The sequence below is a fragment of the Aedes aegypti genome, chromosome 3 (assembly GCF_002204515.2).
Source record: "Aedes aegypti strain LVP_AGWG chromosome 3, AaegL5.0 Primary Assembly, whole genome shotgun sequence".
In the NCBI taxonomy this organism is placed as follows: domain Eukaryota; kingdom Metazoa; phylum Arthropoda; class Insecta; order Diptera; family Culicidae; genus Aedes; species Aedes aegypti.
The window spans coordinates 149,012,867-149,038,840 of NC_035109.1; the positions used below are offsets into that span (position 1 = coordinate 149,012,867).

General features: G+C 38.1%; 1 protein-coding gene across 1 annotated transcript; it reads right to left on the bottom strand.

The window, feature by feature from the left end:
* Nucleotides 1-3,886: 3,886 nt before the first annotated feature.
* Nucleotides 3,887-24,766, bottom strand: LOC5572953 (zinc finger protein 676). Its single transcript, XM_021851572.1, has 3 exons — nt 24,528-24,766; nt 24,199-24,467; nt 3,887-5,130 (listed from the first exon to the last, which is right to left on the bottom strand). The coding sequence occupies exons 1-3, from the start codon at nt 24,759-24,761 to the stop codon at nt 4,017-4,019; spliced, it is 1,617 nt and encodes a 538-aa protein (XP_021707264.1). The 5' UTR covers nt 24,762-24,766; the 3' UTR covers nt 3,887-4,016.
* Between the last annotated feature and the right edge of the window lie 1,208 nt (nt 24,767-25,974).

Consider the following 25,974-nt stretch of genomic DNA (forward strand, 5'->3'; position numbering starts at 1 on the left):
TAGTCGACTCTGTCCCAGTAGGGACGTTAATACCAAGAAGAAGAAGAACATGCAACCCCAAAGCTGATGAGGAAATGAAGCAATAGGCATGTTAAAGGTCAGTGTTCGAAACTCAAAGAAAAAAATATAAATGATGTTCGAAAAAACTGCCCATATTGCCCCAAGAGCCATTCTTTCAAATTTCATCATTTCAGAATGATGATGTTTGACTGTTAGAATGTTCTTAAAAAATATATCTTCTTGCACGGAGTGTTTATAAATACTAATAACTTTCAAGAGTATTTTTTTATTTTATTTTATTTTATTTTATTGATGTACAAGGGGGTCAGGGGCCAAGTCTCCAGCATAAGTTTAAAAACTCACACCTTCCATAATACACCGGGGGTTTTGGAGTTTGGGAAGTAGGCAACGCAACATCTTTGACCAGAAGGTTCTTTAAGTTTTGCTTTTACTCTAGACTTCCCCTACACGTATGAATGATGCAAGGTCGAAAGAACATGAATCAGTCATACATATAACGGTAGTGAAGTGTTTTGCCTAAGGATATGTGAAAGGAGGGATTTTGTGTGGTGTTTTGTAAATCGCTCTGTGGAACAAATTTGTTATTAGTTAAATAATAAGTTCATTTGATTTACCTTTCAATTAGTATTCAATGATTACAGAAACTTTATACTTACACGCAAAAAAATTGTGCGGTAAAAACTACCATTATAGGGGGTAAACTTAAGCGCTCGCACCGGCAATTTTCAGCAGACCAGAAATGCGCTTGATTTTACCATGTCTGTAGTTGGAATCAGATTGTCGTAAATTATTTCAGTCAAATGTATCAGTAATGCGTTGGGGTGTACCGTAAACATAGTAATTTGGTCTGAATTTCCATGGTAGTTTTAAGAATGGGCGTAGTCAGCTAAAATAGTTATTTTTACCACAGAATTTTTTTCCCGTGTAACAAAGGCGTGGAGTGCAGCAAGCTAGGTGGGCGGATCAAGTGCATATCGATTTGGCGAGCGTGAGGCAGAACCGAGGATGAAGAGATGCGACCGCAAACCGACGTTTTCTCGGCCATTACGCTGCCATGATAAGAGATGCCTTTCCTCTTCGATGAATTATTCCTCGAAGCGGGTTAGATATGAAAACAAGGATAAAGAGAGAAGGAATGTTAGTGATTATTACATGCTTTATGGCAGTATTGGCGTACATTGAAGTCATACAAAATTCGCTCTTTGGATTCCCACGATAACAATCCCTGAAACTAATGATAAAAAACAAAAAATGAATCCAAAAGAGCGAGAACCTTGATGTTTCAATGTATGACAATCCAGCTTCATTGCATGTGAGAAGTTCTTGGTGATATTCTCACAACGGCCATTCAGAATGGTTCGACGGATGTAGATAAAAGATCATTATGATAAAATTAACGCGACGACATGTTAGTAAACTCAAAACGATTATTATATTTGCAACTGTTAATTTAAATAGTTAAGCTAAGGGTCGGTTATTGCATATAACTTTATGGATAAGCAGCAGTAAAGCACGAACGCGAATCCATCCCATCTTCAAATGCACAACAATTCATTCTGGAATTTTAGAACGTCCATGTTGTAACTTGTTCACACAAGAAATCTGCCTCGACCGAGTTGGCAGAACGCGCCCATACCCCTTTCTGAACCAAAGGACAGGGAACTAATACCATGATACCTTAATTACAAATACAAAAGCTACTTCTATGTTATTTCCACTACTACGCTCACGATAATTATGTTATGATCGTTAGAATAAAAACGATAGAGGTTACTACTACATAACAGAAATACTACCCAAAGAACGCTATTGTCGCCAGTGTTGGTGTGATAAATGCAAAGTAGTGCAAAAATGCGTAGAGGATTAAGTAAGTTATTAATTACAGCATTTTGTTCAACAATATTATATTGTATTATGAAAGATATTTCAAAATGAAACATTTCAGTAACAGCAGTGCCATCAGTTTTCTAATTATTATACATATATCAGTAACATTACTAAACTATCTCTAACACCGCTACAACCTACCTTACTAAATAACGCAATACCGTAAAATGCCGTAATTCAGAACATTTTGGAATATTTCTCAAAAATCGTAAATTATTGTTAATGACAATTTTAATTGGAATTATTATGCATTACCAGCATATAGAAATAGCGATATGGACAAATTTCAAAATTTTTCTTAAATTTCGATTAATTTTAGACCAAATATGCGGATTTAGGCGATGCGCTGAATTACGGCACCTTACGGTATTACTAAGGTAATAATTACTACATTGTTTTTTTTTTTTTTTTTTTTGTATGGTATTCAGTTGGAGCTGCCTGACAGCTTAACTTGTCAAGGCTGAACCCTCGGTCTGGCTTTTGCCAAGTTTCCCCTCTACCAGGACCAATACTCAGACGGACTAGGCAATGGCGCCCACATGAACACTGTTTTTTTATTAGTATTGTGACGTGGTAGTTTTTGAAAAGTACCCATATTCCCTTGCTTCTGAGAAAAGGAAGCATTATGAAGATCAGCAGCTCCATTAGAATTTGTTTGAAATAGTAGTGCATTACTAATACTGTCTAGTCGAAATGGTTTTGAATAATTTGTCATTCAAGTGCTATTCTGATTACTATTGTCTTTTACGTAAGATTAGAGTCTTAAATGTCAATTGTTGTCAAGTCTTAACAAAATTAGGCTGTTTAGTAGTAGTTCTAGTTAATTTCATTTTTTGTTGTTATAAGTATTTATTGGTCATTACGTTCATATATCATTAAAGAAAAAAGTCGCTTTCCTTGTCTGTTCAACAATTTTTCGAAACTAGCAAGTGTACCCTAATGATCGATCTCAGCGTCTTACTTTCCATAGTCATTTTTATAGTGAATATTGAAGAGTAAAGTTACCTTAGGCTTCTATTACAGTCTCCTACAAGATTCACTTTTCGGTGGCAAATGCAATGCTTCACAACGCCTACTTTCTACTTGTAAATTTTGCGAAAATGAAGCTGGAATTAGATTATTTATACCGCAGTTACAAAAGAGGTATTTCTTATTATGGCAATGTAAAAACCATATTAAAATAAGATTATCGCCACTCATTTCTACTCAGTGAATCTACTAATCATTTTCCTAAGAGTTCCTAAGTATTCCCTACGTCGTATATGATAACGATGTATCTAGCTAGCTAATAGTAAGAGTGGCTAAGGATCATTCTGGTTAGCAAAAGGCAAACTGAACGTCACCAATAGTATTAATGTCCACTTCGAATAGATTAATTATTTAAAATGGGCATCAATTCTATCAATGACGCAGAATGTCCGTTGGATCACATCCGAGATATTATTGCGTCTATGCCATATGAATTATGACGCGGCTTTAAGCAAAAAATGCCAAAATGTGATACCACCACTACAGGTTACGCCTTTGGTTTCCATCATATGGGCTAATGGATTATGCCCTCCCATCGCGGCAAGGTCGCATAACCAAGGGGAGGGAAATACTAATAACTTTCAAGAGTAGTATCAAAATAATTGTTTTTTTTTAGATTATATGAGATTATTTTGCAATCAAAAATGGGGTGCTCATATCACCCCATCAGTAAAAAATCGACTCGAAAAATTACAAGTTTTGAAAAATCAATCATTCATCTGTGAACTTCATAAGACAAAGGAAATCATGCGGATCACACGTCTCTAGTCCTGTTATAAAGGACTTATTCACAAATTTCATAACGCTGAAGGGGGTGGGTGGGTGTCCTCACGATGTTACGGCTCATACAAAATTTGTAGAATATTCATACAAAAAGCGTTACGAAAGGGGTGGGTGGGTGTCAAAAATGGTCGTTTTCGGCGTAATGAAATAAATGAATGAACCCAAATGTATTTCATGTTTCATGTATTTCAAAGCTTATGTTAAACTACATCGCGAACCTTATAGGTAATAGTTCAATTAGATATAAAAGGGAGTCGAACAACTTTTGACTATGTACAGTACCATTAGAGTCTCATTTACAGCTGCGACCCCCCGGCTTCCAGTTCGCTCTGATAGCATTTCTGCTTGTGCTTGTACAGCACGGGTGCCGATGGTTGGACTTCCCCGCAGTGGTCACACTTGTGCGTCTTCTCCGAGTGCCGATAGAGCCGATGGTTGTAGTAGCCTCGCTTCCTAAGGAACCGCTCCGGACAGTCTTCGCACTGGATGATGTTCGCCTTGTGGTCCGGATGGGTTTCTTCGAGGTGCGTTATCAGTTTGCTTTGCAGGAAGAACGATTTGTCGCACACTGGGCAGGGGAGGAGTCGCGAAGCGCGCGCTTTTATGGGGGCACCATCCGAGGGTTGAGCCTTAGGCGGTGGTTTTATGCCCATGTGCACTCTTGAGACGTGTCTGTTAAGCGATAGAGCGTGATAAAACGTGGTATCACAACTCTCGCAGGCATACGTTGGTACTTTAGGCTTTCTGGGCTTCTTGGGCTTTGACTTAGAGGGCGGTTTCACGCCCATGTGTACCCTTAAAACGTGCTGCTTGAGGGCCGTTGACTGATTGCACGCATAAGGACACAGTTTACACTTATACGGACGTTCCTTCGTGTGGATACGCATGTGACGAATCAAGTTGGTGCTCGAACTATACGTCTGGCCACATACCGTACAAACGCACTTCTCATCCTGATGGATGTTTCGCACATGGTCGTTGAAGTGTCGAGGACTGAACCATTTGGCGCACAGGTGGCACAGTATCTGATCGTTGCCTGGCCCATGGGCATTCAGCTGGTGAACGTGAAGCGCCTGGGATTTGTCGAAGGTTTGCGGACAGAGGTGGCAGTTGTAGACGGACGTCGAATTCTCGGCAAAGAAGGGATGCTCTGTTAGGCTGTCGCTATCGCTTTCCTCGTCGGATGATGTATATGGTTCCGGTTTCGTGCTGATAAGAGGTTCTAGTGGAATATCTTTCTCTTTTCTTATAGGCGTATTTGCCACTCGAGTCTTTGGTGTATTCTCAATCTGTTTTTTATACCTCGGCACATTTTGACTCTGGATGCCCGATACCTTTTTAGGTTTAGTGATCTCTTGCTTATTCTTGATATTACAGGTTTCTGATAGTTCTTCTTTGATGGTCATGGAGCTAGTGTGAGAAAATAGAACCGTATCGTTATGCAGTTAACTCTAGTATATTTAGGGTGGCCACTCAAACTTGGACAAGAAATTCTTTGGCCCTGTAACATCATGGGAATATTGAGCAATTCTTGCTGAAACCAGGCCGCCATCGGCACCCATCGTTAGAATTCCAATTTTATGTCACTGAACGCTAGTTTTCGATAAAACTTAAGGGTGGTCCTTTCGGTTTTTTTCAAATTGGTGGACCCCTCGTACGCCAGTTAGCTGAACAGTTTGCAATAAAGCCCATTTTTTGATAAATCTTGGGTATTTATTCACGGGATATTTCTCATATTTCGCTTGGAACACATAGCAAACTTAGTGGCATCGTATAGAGATAGGATATAGCATTCATTTAAACTTGAAAATATTTTGGCGGCCATTTTGAATTTGGCCGCAATTTTGAATTTTGTTAGAAATATATCACTATTGAAGAACCTTCCCGCGACAGGTGTTATAAAACTTCTAGAATTAATTAACCAATCATGGCTCTCCGACAAATACCCAGATGAATGGCACGAAAGTTTAGTAATTCCCATCCCTAAAGCCAACTGCTGTTCTAAAGATCCAACTAAATACCGTCCCATTGCCCTTACATGTTGTCTCTCCAAGGTGATGGAAACAGGGATGGGAAATGTACTGTAGCAAACATTTACCACCTCGACATTCACATTTTTCTACACGACCATCAAAATCCAAAGCAAACCATGACCGTTCAAAACAAAAATATGTCACGGCTCTTCAAAACTGTAATCTTCTTCTTCCTAACGTTTTTTCAAACCCGAATGCGAAATGACTCGAGCACAGTGGTGACACGAATTTTCCAGTTTTCGGAGTTTTGCATATTTGCTCGATTAAGGCCGCATGAAATTGAACTTGTTTATATGTATCGCAACGAAATGATTGTGCTCTTGCTATTAGCGCTAATAAATTCCAATTAGTCGAAAACACAAGCAAAATATTAGCGATTGAATTATTTAACCTTTTTCTCAATCATTCACCTCGAGATGGCTGCCCGAAAACGATCATAGTGGAGAGACAAAAACAGTCAAGCAGTGTGTGAACCGTTGGCAGCGCAACGCCTGATGGTATTGATGCTGCTGCTGCTATGTGTTTTCGTTGACTGGCAGAATCGATGAACTGTGGTAAATAATGATCACAGTTCCCAAGCCTGGATGGAAAGAATGGTAAATCGGCGGCTCAAACAGAAGCTTGAATCCGATAGACGGCTTGACCAAAGGCAGCATGCATTCCGATCAGGTTTTGGTACTAACACGTACTTTGCAGCATTGGGCGATGTGCTTCATAAAGCGAATGCTGAAGGGCTACACACGGAAGTGATATCTCTAGATATTTCAAAGGCTTTTAATTGTACCTGGACACCGCTAGTCCTTCAACAACTTGTTGACTGGGGGCTATCAGGGCACATAGTGCACTTTTGCAAAAATTTCCTTGTCAATCGCTTTTTCCGTGTTGCAATCGGAGATACTACCTCGGAGTCTTACCCAAAAGAAACTGGTGTCCCCCAAGGATCTGTTATTGCTGTGACCCTCTTCCTCGTAGCGATGAACAGTGTTTTCTCCGTTATTCCCCGAGGTGTCCATATCTTCGTGTATGCTGACGATATATTGTTAGTCGTATCTGGCAGCACCCGTGGTCGCACCAGGATTCGGGCCCAAGCTGCTGTTAGTTCAGTCGTAAAATGGGCGACATCAGTTGGTTTCAGCCTCTCCGCCAATAAAAGTGTACGCTGCCACGTCTGTAAGTATAGGCATCAATACGACAGAACGCCAATCCGGGTGGATGGTAACCCTATTCCCTCCAAGAAGACAGTGAAAGTACTCGGGATCATAATTGATCGACACCTGTCTTTTAAGCCGCATTTTACCAACGTTAAGAATAACTGCCAAACAAGATTGAATCTACTTCGGACAATCTCCCGTCCACATCGTTCCAATAATCGTGGGATTCGATTCCGAGTAGCTGAAGCCATTGTTGATAGCCGTCTCCTGTATGGCTTGGAGCTCACAGGGGGGGTATACGCAACGAGGTTCGCCTACCGTTCATGTTTTGTGGGTGTATTCGTTTGGTTCACAACGCTGCTAGGCATCCCGCTGTTTGAGTGTTGAAATGCATCAGCATTTGCTGTCTGGCATGGCCCGCGTTCCGACCTGTGCTGTTTGGGTCGGCCCGCGTAAGAGATGATGCTGGTTGGGACGGCCCGCCCGAGAGATGACTGTTAGGCGAGCTTTGTTTGTAGTTGACAGCCGTACACCCACCCTGGGAGCTCACCTGCATCGCCTACAACCAGCTGGTAGAAATATTAGCGCCCATATACAACAGCTACATTCGTACTATTTCCGGACTCCTCCCGTCTACGCCAGCCGACTCTGCATGTGTCGAGGCGGGTCGACCACCTTTTCGCCATTTCATAACCAAAGCAATTTGCACTAAGGCTGCAGTCCATGCTGCAAAAACCTCCGGGCGCCGTAAAATGTTTCTTCTTGAAGAAGGAAATAAGATTTTCCGTAGGGTGGCCAATAGAAATCTCCCCCCTGTGGCTAAGTACCACTGGTACGGAGACAATAGTTGGCATAAAGAAACACCCAAAATCGATGACGAAATCAAGCGTCGATTTAGAGCGGGTGACAACTCGCAAACGCTTCGAATGTCAGTGCTTGAATGGTTGCAGACAAAATATTCAGGCTACGAGCACCGTTACACAGATGGCTCCCTCTCCCAGGTAGGAGTAGGTATTGGAATCATCGGACATTCTCTGGAAATCAGCAAAAGTCTTCAACCGTGGTACTCAATCTTCTCGGCGGAAGCTGTGGCGGTTTTTATTGCTGCTACTACTGTCAGCGTGCGACCAATTTTAGTGTTAACGGACTCCGCCAGTGTCATCTCTGCCCTTCAATCTGATACCCCACAGCACCCTTGGATACAAGGAATTATTAAAAATTCACCACACAGCACTGTGTTTGCCTGGATACCCGGCCATTGCGGAATCCCTGGAAACGTTGCAGCGGATCGACTCGCTGGAATCGGTCACGCCGAACGGAGGTATAGCTCCACAGCCCCGCTGGATGATGTCAAAAGACACATCAGGGAAAAATTTAGGGACCACTGGAATGCAGTGCTGGAAAAGTTCGCATCACGAAGCAGCTCACGAGTGTATACGAACGCATAACAAACATCACAGACTCGGGATCTGGCTAGGTGTGAGTAAGCACGCACCCGTCTGCTCGGGAGAACATGTCAAAAGAAGTAGCAACAAACTCGGGAGCGTTTACTCGCGAGTAACCGAGCAAGGTGTGATTTATTATGGTTTTGACAGACAAATTAATTGTATAACCATCATATCGACAGTAAACTACTAGTTTGTAGTCAAAAGCCCTTGAAAACCATAAATCTCGGAGGGTAAGCAGCTTTTTTCCCAAAAGCACAATATGACTCTGAGAAGCTCCGAACACGTTCGCGAATCACTTTTAGCTTCAGTTACTCGGGAGTCGACAGATGCGAGTAAGCCAGCGCTCTGACGCTCGGGAGCGTTTGGTTTTGTTTTTGTTCCAGTTCAGAAGAAGCTTTCGCCACTTTCCATCACTGCTGGAATGTCGAATGGGCTAGCTCCCACTCATCATATATCCGAAAAATCAAACAAGATACGTCTGCCTGGGATGATCGTAAATCCTTACGTGAACAACGGGTTGTCTCAAGATTGCGTACTGGACACACGCGTCTCTCTCACAACTTCGATGGAGCTGATTTCAACGTTATCTGCTCAACGTGCAACGTGAGAAACACTGTTGAGCACTTCCTATGTGTCTGTCCCCAGTATGAGTTCTCACGTCAAACATATGGACTCTCCAGCAGTATCCGGGAAATTCTAAGTGACGATGCATCCGCTACAACCTCCCTGATCTGTTTCCTCAAAGATGCTGGCCTCTTCTATAGGATCTAACTGTGGGCAGCCCGAGATCATTTTCGTTGTTATAGTGGCCTCACCACAAATTAATAGGGCAAATCTTGTGCAAACACTTTGGATTTGGAACATTAGCGCAAATAAGTATACTAGAATAACAAATTATAACACAGTGAAGTAATCCGGGAACGTCAGTAACTTTAAGAGATTAGCTACGAAACCTTTGGCGAGACCCCACGGTTGGGCTCGAAGACGGACCCTTATGGTTCGCCTTACTTTCCCCCGTTACACGAGTGCCCTTCAGGCACCTCATGTGGCAGTGATGAACTAGCCAAACGAGTTAAAAATCACTTTAACAAAGAAAAAAAAAAAAATATCGTTTTTTCACCATTAGCACACCGCTAGTTTTGAATTCTGAGATCACCATCAGAAAGCTGAGGAAAAATTGCGTAAGATAGGCTACACTGAAATGAATTTTATTGTAGAAACTACTGAATCCATGGTAAAATTAAGAACTGCACCAACGATTTTCAACCGACTACATTAATCTGTTAACTCTACCAAAACATAGTCAACATCACTACACAAGAAAATTTTTTCTGTTGATTTAACCAGAGTTGTAGTATTTTTGACTAGAAACATTCTTGATTTGAGAAGTTTAGCATCATACTTTTGACCACACTGTGTTGTACGGTGGGTGTCACGGATTGAAATACAATGCTTTGTAGTGGATGCTACTATGGACATAGTCAAATTTACTGCACTGCTCAGTGATTTTCACCAGATTATAGTAAACTTAACAGATTTTTGTAGTCGGTTGAAAATCGTTGGTGCAGTTCTTAATTCTACCATGGATTCGGTAGATTATACAACAAAATTTGTTTGCGTGTACAGAAACTAGGTGAGCAATGGTATTTACCCTATGATATGAACGATTTTCTAAATCATGTTCTACTATTTTGACATACCGTCGGACGGGGCTACTTTTGATTCCAGGGGCTACTTTGGACACTCACCTTTTGTATTTATTAGCAGCGTAAATATTAATCTGAGCTATTTTGTGTCTTCAGCACTTTTATTAACCAATATATGCTCTACCACTATGCATGATGTTTTCTTGGAACAACATCAACAATAACAGGATAAACAAGAAAACATTTCAAAAAAGCCCGAATAAATATTCACAAGGTATAAAACATTGGCTATACAAACATTGTTTGAATTTTACCCATGTCTTGGAAACTTATTGGGAGCATCACAAAACTATCGAATCGCCATGTTTCATGAAAATCTTGTGATTTGTTTTGCTTAAAATTGTTGTTTTATTAAAATAATTGATCAAAGGTCTTATTTTTGCGACTTTAATTTTATTATAATGTTTTGGTTTGTGTATTTTACAACTTAAAAAAATAAAATAAATGTTTGTAAAAGTGAACAGACATAAAACGCATATATTTCAATACGTACCAATGCCAAATTCACAACATAATCTCTAAAACACAATTTTTCGTCATAATTTACATGAATTTGTAGTACAGAACAGTTGCATCCTTCAAATGCCTAAATTAAACTACTCTTAAGCCAGCTCTAAACTGCTTAGAAGCTAAAAGCATATTACAAAAGAAAACTTACTTCTTTACGATCATGCTAAACTTTATTTCATAGATTGCGTTTTTAATGAAAATAACTTACTGGTATTAAATTAGTTACCGGTATTAATGTGATTCTTCAACATATCGTTCATATAACAGTAAGAATAGAAAAAAAAAGTTTTTGTACATAACTCATTTATCATCGCAGTACCTAGAAGTTACGTCGTTCGTTTATGTCAACTTGAAAATCGAGCATTCGTAACTGATAGTTCCATTTAAGAGGAAGTTGAAAATTTAAGTTTCATATTGCAAACTGAGAATAGTGAATGGCATGTTTCGTTGAAATTTGATATATATGTATAATTGATTCTAGCTTTGCAATTTTCTACATTAAGTTTATCAATGAAAAACGTTCCAAAACATCACAGTGGACGACAATTTATTGAATCAGTTTGAAAGTTATAAAAAAAATCATTTCATTAGCAAATTGTGAAAATGTCCAAAGTAGCCCCTTTTTGGTCTTGAAGGACACGCTTTTTTCGCTATTCAAGCATTTTTGTTATTTCTTGATGGATTTGCCTCATATTTTGCACATTTGTTACGTACATATACAACTTAAATATAGGCAAAAATTATCAACATCAATCCATAATTCTAAGAGTTACAAATGCTCAAAGTTAAATAATGTGGAAATAATGTCAAAAGAAGCCCCGTTTGACGGTATATGGCGTTTGCAATCAATGCAAATATCATATTTTGTACAACAATGAAACAAGTTTTCAACCATTGGTGTTTTATTCGAGTCGAGTTAAGAATAATAATATTATTTTGAGTGAAAAGATCTGGCGGCTATCTTGGATTTTGACGCCATCTTGATTTTGAGTAGAAGAAATTATTTTTCACCTTGATAGCACTCAGCATGTCGAATTTAGAGGCGACGTTACGTCCCTACTAGAACCGAGCCTGATACTCAGATTTATTAGTTATAAATACAGGTTATTTAACAGGAAATTTCTTTTATAAAGCGATTTCTGACAATAGAATGATTCTTCGACATATCTTTGAATTCAGTTATAATGAATAAATAAATTCAATAAATGAAATTGGACGGTTTTGATTGTATTAAGGTGAAACATCTCGGAATCCAAAGATGGCCGGCACAATGGCCGTCTTCTCCCCCTACTCACGTTTTCAAAGGCACAAAACTGGATAAATAGTTGGCAAACGTTCCTGATCTTCTTATTTTAAGCTTTCTGCTAGTGCACAAAGCCAAAATAAAAAGTGCACTGTTGTGGGATGCTTTCTTCGCGAGATTTGTGCCTTTGAAGTTTTAGTGCAATCTTAGAAGTTGATTCCAAACTGTTTCACCTTAAACAAACATTTTTTACCCTATGCATTGTTGTTCATTGAATGAAGTTTATAGATTGCGCGTCGGGACATTAATGAGTCTTGTGGTAATATCTGAAGTTTTAACGTAAAACATTGACGAAAGTGCATTAATTTAGAATGGAAATCTTAAATTTTGAAGCAAAAACATCCTTAATTTTCTGAACCATAAAGTATCGTTTTTAGTACCGCCCAACATGCATGTGAAAAATAGCGAAATTGAAAGATGAGAAGCAGGCTTTGTTCTAATGTGGACGTAATGCCGAAACGCAGGTGTATCATTTCGAGGTTGGGAAATCTGGCGGCCATCTTGGATTGCGACGCCATCTTGGTTTTTAGCAGTTGAATGATTTTTTACCATCTCAGCTCTCATCAAGTTGAATTATGAGGCTCCGTTAAAAAAAAAAAAACAATCAGATTCTATCTTATTTTATCTCAGCTGTTCAACTGATAATTTCTATCAATGGTTTTAGACCAAATAAATGAAAGAATTAATGCTATTCTTCAATTTGAAGATATGCAGAAGAATCATTCAGGTAGCAAAGTGTTAAAAAAATCCTATTTGATTAATTGTTTTTAAAGCTAGTTAAGCTGAGGGGCTAAATCTATTCCAGTAGGGACGTAACGTCAGGAAAAAGAAGAACAAATAATACACCAACGATTGAAAACTTGTTTCTTTGTTGTACAAAATATGATATTTGCATTGATTGCACTCGCCATATGCGTCAAAATAGTAGAACATGATTTAGAAAATCGTTCATATCATATACACTTAGAAAATATCACCGACTCCGGTAATTTTATTACCGAAATATAAACCGCTGAGCGGTCGGTAATGCTTTCGGTAATGCTAAGAAATACCGAACAATCAGTAATCTAAATCCAAACGCAGCTGTCAAAATAATTACAAAATATTCGTGAATTATTACCGAAAGAATTGTGAAAATAATTACCGAACGCTTTGTTCATATCAGCAGGCTGTCGGTATTGAATAGGATGATTGAGAAACAGAATTTATACTGATATTTAATTAAATAATCCTCATTCTGTATTCTTTTAGACATATTTATTTTTTTATGAATTCAATTTCACTGAAATAAAATAATGGCAACGTATACATATTTAGCACATGAGTTTTGCTCATGTTATTCTCATTATTAATGTCTTTTAAAAATTCCCGTAATCAACAGGAAAACTCGGTAATTTACCTTTATCCATTCAACGACGCCGATAATGGATTTTCGTTTTTTCCCAGTAAAGTTTTGCTTTTACAAACAAATATGGCGGACTCAAACATTTGAAATTACCGTTTGTTCGGTAAGGCATTGCAACACTATGTACTGAAGTACGGTAAAAAATTACAGTCTATGGTGAATCTTAACAACTTACAAGTTTTTCGGTAAAAGAATCGACAATTTCGGTGAAAACAGAGAAATGACGTTTAAATTTTGCTAATTATTACTGATTTTCGGTAGAGCTCGTTTGCAATACCGAAACTTCTGTTAAATATTGCTTTACAATTCGTTTTCGGTAAGAAAATTTACCGAACAACGAAAGAAAATCTAAGTGTGTAGTACCATTGCTCACCTAGTTTCTGTAGCCTATCTTACGCAATTTTTTCCTCAGCTTTCTGATGGTGATCTCAGAATTCAAAACTAGCGGTGCGCTAACGGTGAAAAAACGATTTTTCTAACAAAATTCAAAATGGCGGCCAAATTCAAAATAACCGCCAAAATATTTTCAAGTTTAAATGAAAGCTATATCCTTCCTCTATACGATGCCACTAAGTTTGCTATGTGTTCCAAGCGAAATATGAGACATATCCCGTGAAGAAATACCCAAGATTTATCAAAAAATTGGCTTTTTCGCAAACTGTTCAGTTAGCTGGCGTACTAGGGGTCCACCAATTTGAGAAACCCGAAAGGACCACCCTTAAGTTTTATCGAAAACTAGCGTTCAGTGACATAAAATTGGAATTCTAACGATGGGTGCCGATGGCGGCCTGGTTTCAGCGAGAATTGCTCATTACTAATAATAATCTTGTAGCTTGTAAATTCCTATTGCATGAAAAACTTCGTTCAAACTTCAAGTCAAGTACAATGCACGCTAATATTACAAGTCAACCATACTAAATTTGAAGTTGAATTCGCTATGCTGGAATTTTTAATGGCTCTTCTTCCATAAAACTACTCCTCTCCGGAACGCGATATGATTAAGTTCAATCTTCTTAAAAATCTCCCTGATATCGTTAAAAGACGGTTTCTTGGCCTGTTCAATTCATGGAGTACAACGTTGTTCCACCTGAATGGAGACATGTCAAAGTAATTGCTATTCAAAAGCCTGGGAAACTAGCGTCTGTTCACAATTTATACCGCCCGATCACTATGTTTAAGGAAATTGTTACAAAAAATTATCCTATCCCGACTCGATCACTGGGTTGTGTCAAACAATATGCTTTCCAGTACTTTATTTTGCTTTCGTAAAGGGTGAAGGAACAAATGTCTAGCGTTGCTTTCATCAGATATTCAACTAGCCTTTGCGGACAAAGAACAATTGGCTTCAGTGTTCTTGGTTATCAAGGGCGCTTTTGATTCAGTTTTCATAGAAATATTGTCAGAAAGTCTGCACAATAGAGGCTACCTGAAATGTTGAATAATTTCTTGTACAATCTGTATAAGAACAGAAAAACACATGAGCTTCACTCTGGGTCAACTGACAATTTCTAGAATTAGCTATATGGGTCTTCCCCAAGGCTCATGTCTAAGCCATTGTTTTATATTTTTTATGTTAAAGATATTGACAACTGTTTGGAACTTGCAGATGATGCAGTGGTTTCTATGAAGGGCCCACGAGCGGAAATCTTGCTAAGACCATTGCAAAATTCCCTTAATGATCTATCCACTTGGGCTAGAAATTTAGGGATCGAGTTTGCGCCGCAAAAAAACTCAACTGGTTGTATTTTCTAGGAAGCGGAATCCAGCGTAACTAAAGCTTAAGCTTTTGGGAACGGACATCGACCAGTCTTTGACTTCAAAATATCTTGGGGTCTGGTTTGATTTCAAAATGCACTTGGCGAACCCATATTAGGTATTTATTGGAAGAATGCCAACAGAGAATCAATTTTCTACGAACAATTATCGGAACATGGTGGGGTGCTCACCCGGAAGACCTCATAAAACTCTGTAAAACAATCATTCTCTCTGTTCTAGAGTATGACTCTTTCTGTTTTCTCTCAGCCTCAAACTGCCACCTTATTAAATTGGGACGAAATCAATATCGTTGTTTGCGTATACCCTTAGGACGTATGCACTCGATACATATTGCGAGCCTGGAGTTACTGGCAGGGGTTTTACCGCTACAGAACCGATTCTGGGAGCTCTCGCTAAGAATACTTATTAAATGTGGAGTTAGTAACACACTCGTCATCGAAAACTTCGAAGAATTGCTCAAACTGAATACTCAGTCAAAATTCATGAGATTTTATCTCTACTTAATGTCATCTGACAGTAGCCTTCCATAGCTGTGTTGTTAAAGTCACCAAAATAGCTTTGGTGAGCGAATTTGACGGATAGCGCCGACAATTTTTGTCGCATAGGATTCATCGAATGTAGCGCGGTTGTTGCACCATGGCCAGATTCATTTCCCGAGCGCGTGCACGGAAAGAAATAACAATTGTGATTTAAAAAAAAAAACAGTAGCGGAAAATCAACTGATGATCATTGTCAGCAATGGTAAATCGGTCTGATGTATTCTGCGCAGTTCATATGTATTTTCCACACGTTCTCCTATAATTGTTTTTAATCCACTTCGATACCGTCAATCCGCCCCCAAACTGGATGGCGTACACTCAGCTTAACGCAATTTATAATTAAGTATTGAGTTGTATATATTAGTATATATTAGTTGTGGTGCTAGAGGACATCTTGAAAATTCACTGAGATTCTTTCAGAAACCCTTCTGAAATTATTATATGTAGTTATTTCTTTGATCGCTCTGATTTTTCCAATAACTTCCTTGGGACTTCCTATTGGACTATCCCAGAAACCCATCTTGGGTTATTATGGAAATCCTTTCAGGATTCTGCTGTAAACTTCTGGAATTCTGCCGTAAAATTCTGGAATTCTGCCGTAAATGATTTAATGATTGCTTTCCAGTGTAATGGAATCTATTTTAAAAATCTGAGTTCGGGGATTCTCACAAAATTTCTCGGGATTTCTTCTGGAAATCCAATCGAAATTATTATTTAAATTCTGATATTTTCCTCGTAATTCTTCAGTATTTCTTCCGTGAAACTCTTTGAAAGTTCTTCAAAATCCCTTTGAGATTCTTTCCGAAAAATGTCTTAGATTATACCTATTATTCTAGAATACTCTCGGAAAGACGCCTGAGACTATAATCAAAAAAAAATCTATTATTTCACTTCACTTTCTTCCGTGCAAATTCTTGGGATTCTTTCGGAAATTCCTCTGGAATTCTTTTGTAAATCCCAATGGAATTCTCCCAGAAATCCCTGTGGAATACTTCCGAAAATCCTGCTAAGAATCTTCCAGATGACGGGGATTTTTTTTAAATCTTTATTTATGGAAATCATCCGAAAATTCCTCTGTAATTATTTGTAAATCCTCCTTATATTCTTACAGAAATCCTTCTTATATTCTTACAGATTTATTGCTATTGATTTTATTGTTTCTGCCTGAGATAATTTTGTATATCCAGAATTTTTCCGAAAATTCCTTCGTGATTCTTTAGAATTTTTTTCTAAGATTTTTTGAGAAAAAAAAAACTCTGAGATTCTTCTGAAAATTCATAAGGAAGTGTTTTTGATTTTTTTCGTGATTTATCATTGATTTTCCTTGAAAATTTTCTTAAATCCTTGGCAGAATTTTCTGAAAATCCCTCTTGACTTCAAATGGAAATCCTCCAAGAAAACTACCGGACAGCCACTGGGACTTTAAAAAAAATACCTATGAGATTCTTTGATTACTGATTTCTTTTTCTGAGCATCTTTTGAAAGTGACTTTTAAATGGTTCTGGAAATTCCATTTGAAATTATTCCGTAAATCTTTCTGGAGCTCTTCTGGACATCGTAATTATTCTGGAAAATATTCATGAAATCGTCTGGATGTCTGTGACTTTTCATTGAATCTTCAGGGGTTCTTGCGAAATAACTTCTGGGATTCTTTTGGATATCACTGTAAAAAAAAACATTCAAAATCCATTCGAAATTCTCCTGAGATTGTTTCAGGAATTTACGAGAATCCTTAAAATAATTCCTCCCTGATTTCTCTGTGGTTCTTCTGTAAAACGACCTGGGGTTCTTCCGGAAACCCTCCTTTAATTCAAAGCAATTTCCAGAAAAATTTTCAGAAGGATATTTTTAGGAATCCTGTATATTTTTCCCTAAGAATCTCAATGTAATTAAACAAAATACCAGAACAATTTACGGTTGAATCCCACAAAAACTTCCGGTGGAATTCTTGAATGCTTATCATTCAAGCAGAATTCCAGTCGTATTTCCGGATGAATTTCGGCAGGTTTTACGGAAGAATCCCAGCGGAATTTCTTGAAAAATTCCAGTAAAATTTCTGGAAGAATATTTGAAAGATGTTTTGAAGTCCTCCAGCAGGATAACAGAAAGAAATCTGGGGGTATTGTAGAAGAATTTCCGAAAGAATCCTAGAGAGATAGTCGAAATAATAACAGTTTTCTTGAAAAATTCAGGAAACTCCCAGAGTCTAGAGGTAATTCGGGAAGAATTTCTGCAAGAATCCTTAACAGAAGCATTTGAAGGATCCTCAGAAAAATTTTCGAAAGTATCCCAGAAGGCTTCCCGAAAGAATGCTAGAATGATATCTGGAAGATTTCCTACAGGATTTTTGGAAGAGTCCCAGACAAATTTGAAGAATATGGACGTAAAAATCTCAGTGGCATTTCTAGAACAATTTCAGAAAGATTTTCGGAAGCATCCTCGAAAGTATTCTAAAGGGATTCCGAAAGCATCTCAGGTGATTTCCGGAAGAATACCAGAGGTATTCTCATAATAATCCCAGAAGTATTTCCGGAAAAAGGCCAGAGTTATTTTCGGAGGAATTCTCGACGAATTTGTAGTAGAGTCGTAGTACATTTTTTGGCAAAATGATCTAAAAATATCCAGAAGAATTGCATCAGGATTTTTGTTAGAATCTTCCATTGAATTTCCGAAAGAATCTTCGAAAATTTCGATTCGAATTTGATTTATAGGATTTCAAAAGTAATCCTTAAGGAGATAAACGCAAACTCACATACAGATTTATGCAAATATTCCAATAAAATGTCCAGAAGAATCACAACGGATATCCGAAAGAATCTCAGATATAGTACCGGAATGCTAACGATTTTTTTTTAGATGAGTCCAAAAGCGATATCTGGAAGTATTCTGTGATTTCCAGAAGAACTTAGAGAAAAATCAGAAATAATCTCAAGATTTCCAGAACAATCCCAGAGAGGTTTTGAAGGATTCATAAGTGATTTAAGGAAGAATCCCAGGAGGGAAATTCCATAGAATTCTGGAGTAATTTCTGGACCAATGTCTTTTTATATGCTGTATCAATATTTACAAGTAATTATAATAAACAAGTATTTATGGAACAGTAACAATTTTAATTTATCGCTATAATTGAACGACAATTTTAATTAGAATGTGCATCCACCACATCATCCCTCTCAGAAGGATTGTGATTCTCAATATTTTTTTTGCGGTGATTCAGAATTGTAATCACATACTAGTTTAATTGTATGTGGTGTCATTCAATATTTAAAATAAGATTCGTTAAGCCGACCATGTTGATCCTTCGACATGAACCAACGAGCATTGCTTGAAATAATGAGATTTTTTCGATTACTTTGATTACTGATTTCTTTTTCTGAGAATGTTCTGAAAGTTACTTTCAAATGATTCCGAAAATCCCGTTTGAAATTATTCCATGAATCTTTCTACAGTTCATCTGGACATCGGAATTATTCTGGAAAATATTCATGAACTATTAACTTCTGGGATTCTTTTGAATATCACTGTAATTTGGATTTAGAATTCTCATGGGATTATTTCAGATATTAACGAAAATCCTTCATACAGAAGTGATGTTTCTGTGAATCGCCTTGGAATTCTTCTGGAAATCCTTCTATAATCCCAAAACAATTCTCAGAAAATTTTTCAGAAGGATATTTTTAAGAATCTCAATGGAATTTCTGAAAAATACCAGAACGATTTACGGTTGAATCTCACGAAAACTTCCGGTGGAATTCTTGAATGATATCCGGAAGAATGACAGTCGTATTTTTGGATGAATCTTAGCAGGTTTTACAGCACAATCCCAGCAAAATTTATTGAAAAATTTAGAATAGAAAGATATCCGAAAAAACTCCAACAGGATTTTTGTAAGAGTCCCAGGAGTATTTCAAAGATATTGGCGTAAAAATCTCAGTGGAATTTCTTGAAGAATTTCAGAAAGATTTCCGAAAGCATCTCAAGTCATTTTCGGAAGAATACCAGAGGCATTCTCATAAGAATACCAGAAGTATTTCCGGAAAAAAAAAATCTAGAGTTATTTTCGGAGGAATTCTCGAAGAATTTCTAGTAGAGTCGTACATTTTTTGATAAAATCCTCTTTAAATATCCAAATGAATTGCATCAGGATTTATGGTAAAATCTTCCATAGTATTTCGAAAACAATTTTCAAGAATTTCAAAGAATTTAATTTCCTGGATTTCAAAAGTAATCCTAAATCACATACAGAATTTTGCAAAAAAAATCCAAAAAGATGTCCAGAATAATCGCAATGGGATATCCGGAAGAATCTCAGAAGTAATACCGGAATGGTAACGTTTTTTTTTTGGATGAATCCCAAAGCGATATCTGGAAGAAAATTCGGAAATAATCTCAAGATTTTCAGAACAATCCCAGCGAGGATTTGAAGGATTCATGAGTGATTTAAGGAAGAATCCCGGGAGACGCTGCCAAAGAATTCTAGAGTAATTTCTGGAACAATTTTTTTTTCATATGATTTATATATAAAAATACTCTGATTCAAATATATTTCTTGTGTAGCATTAAGTTTCACTGCAGACACAGCTCGTAACATCAATAATACATTTAATTTATAAATCTTTTAAGCACATCCAAATTGAATAACAGTTCAAAGAGTACCATTCTCATGAGTTTTTGAGGATCATATGGTCGGTGTTTAGACAGACCAGACTAGATGAATTTTGGAGCTCTAAGGATACGTAAAAAACTCCATCAATTTTAAATCTGCCATGTTATTTTGATACAAATGTATCATCAAATAGATAAGTTTCATTATTACAGTAAATATCTATACTATTTTGATGTTTCACATGTTTGGGGTACATTTTTCTTACTCGATTAAAAAAAAACACTTGATTCAGTCTGTCTGAACACTGACCATATCTATGTTTGCTATTTGATATTTAAATACTTGAATTGTGCTGTATCAATATTTACAGGTAATTATAATAAGTAAGTATGTATAGAACAATAACAATTTTAATTTATCCCCATAATTGAACGACAATATTAATTAGAATGAGCCTCCACCACATCATTCCTCTCAGGAGAATTTTGATTTCCAATATTTATTTTTGCGGTGGTTCAGAATTGAAAATATCAAAAGTCTATTGTAATCACATCCTTTTTGTTCAACTGCATGTGGTGTTATTCGATATTTAAAATAAGATTCATTAAGCCGAACATGTTGATCCTTTCACAAGAACCAACAACGAGCATTGCTTATGTTAAGAGATTTTATCGTAATGCACAACCAGCCTAAACGTTCTTCCCCTTTTGTTTATGTACTTATTATAATTTCAAATTATTTTAATTAAATTAGTTGTGTTGTCTACTATTGTACACGGCAACATGTTTCAAAATAAGTGGAGCTGCTTTTAAAACAAACTTTAACATCGATCAACCAAACCATAGAATATCCAAAAATAAAAATAATAATAATAATAACCGATCATTGCAAATCGAGCCGAACTGGCGCTTTTTCCGTGCGCACGCGCTTTCTGCAGAGCTGTCAAACAGACTTTTGTGCCTTCCTTCTTTCGCTCTCCTTCAACTCAACAACTCAGCACGATCCACCTCCTGGTGGATTGGTGAGCTGTCTGGTTGTTGCAGATGAACAATCATCGTGTAGCGCGACATCATCATTGACACTAAGCTTGCAACTCACCAGAAAATCGTGGTACAATTAACAACGGCCCTCATGTTATAACCCTCCACGTGTACACTTCATCAATGACAGTTCCTCTGTTGAATAGGATCTGTCCATGAAACAAGCTATTCATGGAATCCCAGATAAACTTCTTTGTATAACTATTCCACGTATTTTCAACGCAAAGTACCAGAATGTCGATTCCTGCATGAGATACTGACGGGTCCCGTATCAATGGATCTACTGGCTTCGGTGTCTTCTATGAAAACTCTTCCGCCTTCCGAAAACTTCAGGAACCTTGCACGGTCTATGTTGCTGAGCTGCCAGCAATCAACTTCGCTTTGGGGATGATCTCTAACATGCCCGCAGACCATTCTTGGATAACCTAAGTTCTATTGAGGTACTTCGATCGTTGAAACCGTTGAAACATGTTAAGGCGAAGTAGGCCGTCATTGAAGTTTGTACTGGGTATCGATGATTGTGGCTGTTTCGTCTCACGAGTGCAAATTGAAGAAAATCACTTGGTTTTGCACTGCATGTGGTTTTGCACTCCATGTAACCGCAAGTGGTGGTGAATCTTTTTTGAATCAATATTACTTATGTTGACTGAGTTTTCTCACTTTGAAATTTCGAGATGCAAAATCAACATGACTGCCAAAACGAATGCCGTCATTCTATTTTTTCTTCTGCAAAATAAAGTTAAGTGTTGAAGTACGATTAATAGTTTTTTTTAAAAACAATCTGATAATGCCTCCATGAATTAAAAAAAAGTGTAATACAATAACACGTTATTAGTTTTGACTTGTACTTATGCTTGTTTTACAAGTCCAATCATTTTAAAATAATTCACAAGTTTTCTTTCAAATGCAGAAAAGTAGCATTTAAAACAATTATTCAATGTCAAAGATAACTAACTAAGTACAGAGATACAAATTTTGCACATAATACTTTACATATAACTTCATAATTTTAATTTTGAATGTAAAGGACTAAGATTAGCGGTATTTTCAAATACGCCAATGAAATTTCATATTTTGTATTATTTAAAGATTGATTGGGAAATCCGATGAATTTCAATAAATTGAAAGCTCAACTCCTTGAGAAGCAGGCTCTGTTCCAGTGGAGACATAGATATCAATCGACACCAAACCAAAATGTATTCCTCAAGAATCTTCTTAAGAGCAATACTCGACAGTTTTTATTTACAATATGGCCCTTTAAAATACGGTAAAATCAACAAATGTACATGGAAGTCGCATAATAATGAACGCACTATATACGGTTCAAGTAAACCACAGTTTGAAATCGGTATATCTCAAAATCCAGATAATATAGAAACTTGGGGTCTTTAGTAAAGTTGTTCTGGAGGTGAAGCGCTATCTGATGGTACCTCATTTAATTCGGAATTTGACCGGTAGGTGGCACTAGTGGGCATGGAAGTTTTACTTTTGTTTTGCAGATATTTCAGGATCCTGACCATTGAGTCTTCTGCAAAGTTGTTTAGTAAGTTAAGGACTATTATTATTCGAACTAGTTGATTCAAAATGTTGCCACTAGGCGGCGCTAGTGAGCATGAAACTTTTTTTTGCAGATATCTCAGGAGCCTGACCACTTAGGGGCTGTCCATTAATTACGTAAGACAATTTTAGCGGTTTTTCAACCCCCCCTCCCCCCATGGTAAGATTTTTTGTATGAAAACCAAAAATAATTTGTATGGCGCGTAAGAAATTTTCAACCCCCCCTCCCCCCATAAACCCTTACGTAATTAATGGACCACCCCTTAAGAGAGATAATGTCTTCGGCAAAGCAGTTCAGTAGCTTAAGGGCTATCATTGTTTGAGCCAAGAAAAAGGATATTTTGACACCAGGCGGCGCTAGTGAGCATGATTTTTTGGTTTTGAGGATACTGCAGGATCTTGACTTTTTAGACAGTTACCTTCGGCAAAGTTGTTCAGAAGCTCAGGAACTATCATTATTTTACAAAATCTCGATCTTTAAGGATTAAACAAAGAAAGAATTTGAGCTACTGAACAACTCTGCCGAAGACTCAGATATTTGAGAAACAAATGTTTTAAGCTCACTAGCGCCGCCTGGTGGCAAAATGTTGAATCAACTAGCTCACACAATCATAGTCCATGAGTTACCGAACAACTTTGTCGAAGACGCCATCTTTCTATGTGGTCAGGTTCCTAAAATCTGCGAAACAAAAGTTTCATGCTCACTAGCGCCGCCTAGTGGCAAAATTCCAAATTTCTTGGCATATATTATGATAGCCCTTGGGCTACTAAACAATTTTGCCGAAGACGTCATCTTTCAAAATGGACAGACTCCTGAGATATTCGCAAAACTAAGGGTGTTGTACAAAGTACAACGCGCGACTACTCGCGTTACAAAAATTGGCGCGACGACCGAAAGGTTAAACTTGGATGAATCGCATAGGTAAACGTGGTTTATGGACCGATGCACGAGTTCACTATCTGACGTTTGAGCGGTGCCGTGTTATTTACGTGACCATGGCAACGAGTGAATTCGGCACCGCTCAAACGTCAAATTAGTGAACTCGTGCATTGGTCCATGGACCTTTGCACGTGTTCACTAATTTGACGTTTGAGCGGTGCCGAATTCACTCGTTGCTATGGTCACGTAAATAATACGGCACCGCTCAAACGTCAGATAATGAACTCGTGCATCGGTCCATAGCTTAAGCGAAGGTGAAGAAATCGGCCCTTAGGTAGATAAATCACGTTTAAAATGGAAAGGTTTAGAATAATGCTATCTGTTTTTGTACTTAATGTAGCTTAAGATGTCCAAATCTTGCAGGTCTAAAAATTTCTATTTAAGTTTTAAATTCCAGATTTGTTTCTCCAAATTCCCGACTGGGTGGCCACCCCGATATTATACAGAAAACTAAGATATCTCACCGATATAAATCCTTCAATGCCTTGGCATTGGCGTTCACCTGCGTGTAGAACTTCCACGTTATATCAATTCTCACCAGACACCGTTGGCATACTTCGGTGCAAAAGTGTTCCTCATCGATGTCCACTCCGAAACAAGTTTGAATGATATCGCTCAAAAACGCCCGATCAGCAAATGGACTGAACGCGGAAACTCTGGGCACATCCGGTTTCGTTTCAAAGCACAGGCAGCACGCAATGTTCCGCAGGGAGTCCACATTCAGTGCTGGTTCCTGATGTGAAAGAAAAGTTTGATAATTTTTGATTCTCTGAAATCGGAATATTTTGCTTACATTTTTCTTCGAAACATTCTCAGATCTGGTCGTTGGTTTTGTGGGTTCCGGCTTGGGCGCTTGAATCACCCGCTTCACACGTCCTAAATTAGCGTTCTGAGTTTCCATTATGGAAGGTTTTTCCTGGCTCAATACAAAATTACTAATTTTATTGATAACTTTCCTATTTTCTAACGCAAAGGTACACACCTCGGACCCGAAAATGCTCTGTTTTTGTTTTTGTGACAGCTGCATATGCACGCTAAAGCAGATCCATGCATCGTACGAGTTCGACCTACACATGATCGTTCAAAAATTACGTCCACACGGTAGTTTACGACAGGGTGGGTGTACGGCTGTCAACTACAAACAAAGCTCGCCTAACAATCATCTCTCGGGCGGGCCGTCCCAAACATTTCAACACTCAAACAGCGGGATGCCTAGCAGCGTTGTGGGCCAAACGACCACGCCCACAAAACATGAACGGTAGGCGAACCTCGTTGCGTATACCCCCCCCCCTGGTTTACGAATATACCCTTTGTTTGGACTTCGGGAACTGATCTTGAAACAGATTCCAATTTATCGGACAGCTCAAACTGTAAGGGTTCATCCATTTATTTCATAACGCCGAAAACGACCATTTTTGACACCCACCCACCCCTTCGTAACGCTTTTTGTATGAATATTCTACAAATTTTGTATGGGCCGTAACATCGTGAGGACACCCACCCACCCTCTTCAGCGTTATGAAATTTGTGAATAAGCCTTAATGGTTTATACGCGACTTTTCATGTGACAGGTCTGTCTATGCATTTGTTTACATTGGTGGAGGACCGGTGCTAACACGGAACTGTCATCTCCATAGAAGAACTGTCAAAGAGCTTTGGGCTCATTCATTTATTTCTTAACGCTGAAATTGGCCATTTTGGACACCCACCCACCCCCTTGTAACGCTTTAAGGTCCAAAATAGTTATTTATGCAACAAGTTGTAAAATGATGATTTTTTCAACGAGTTGCATACAACGTTTTTTGCTATTACGAAAAATGCCGTTTCAACTCGATGAACTCTAAAAGCACAAACAAACATTGCAAGAGAACCCACATGGGCATACAGCCATGCGTAGTTTCAATTCAGTATTTTTCAATCACGTAGGCTGTGACACAGTAGTACCCATGAATGTCACAATGTCTGTTCCCATCGGTATCATGCAGATCTATATTCCCTATTAGAGGAATGAACAGGTAAGAAAGCACAGTGACTACAAATGCTGGACGATCCGACGAAGTGAAGTGACTCGCCGTATAAACCAAATGGAAAGTCACTTCGCTCGAGTCGAGAATTGTCACCTCGCTATAGGACACCGACAATTCTCACCTCACGCCAGCCAAAGAACAAACTCAAGAATCAGATGCAATTGTGCTTTTTCTGTGCGGCATGTAAGGCAAGACGAGTCGGTGAGGTGTCGA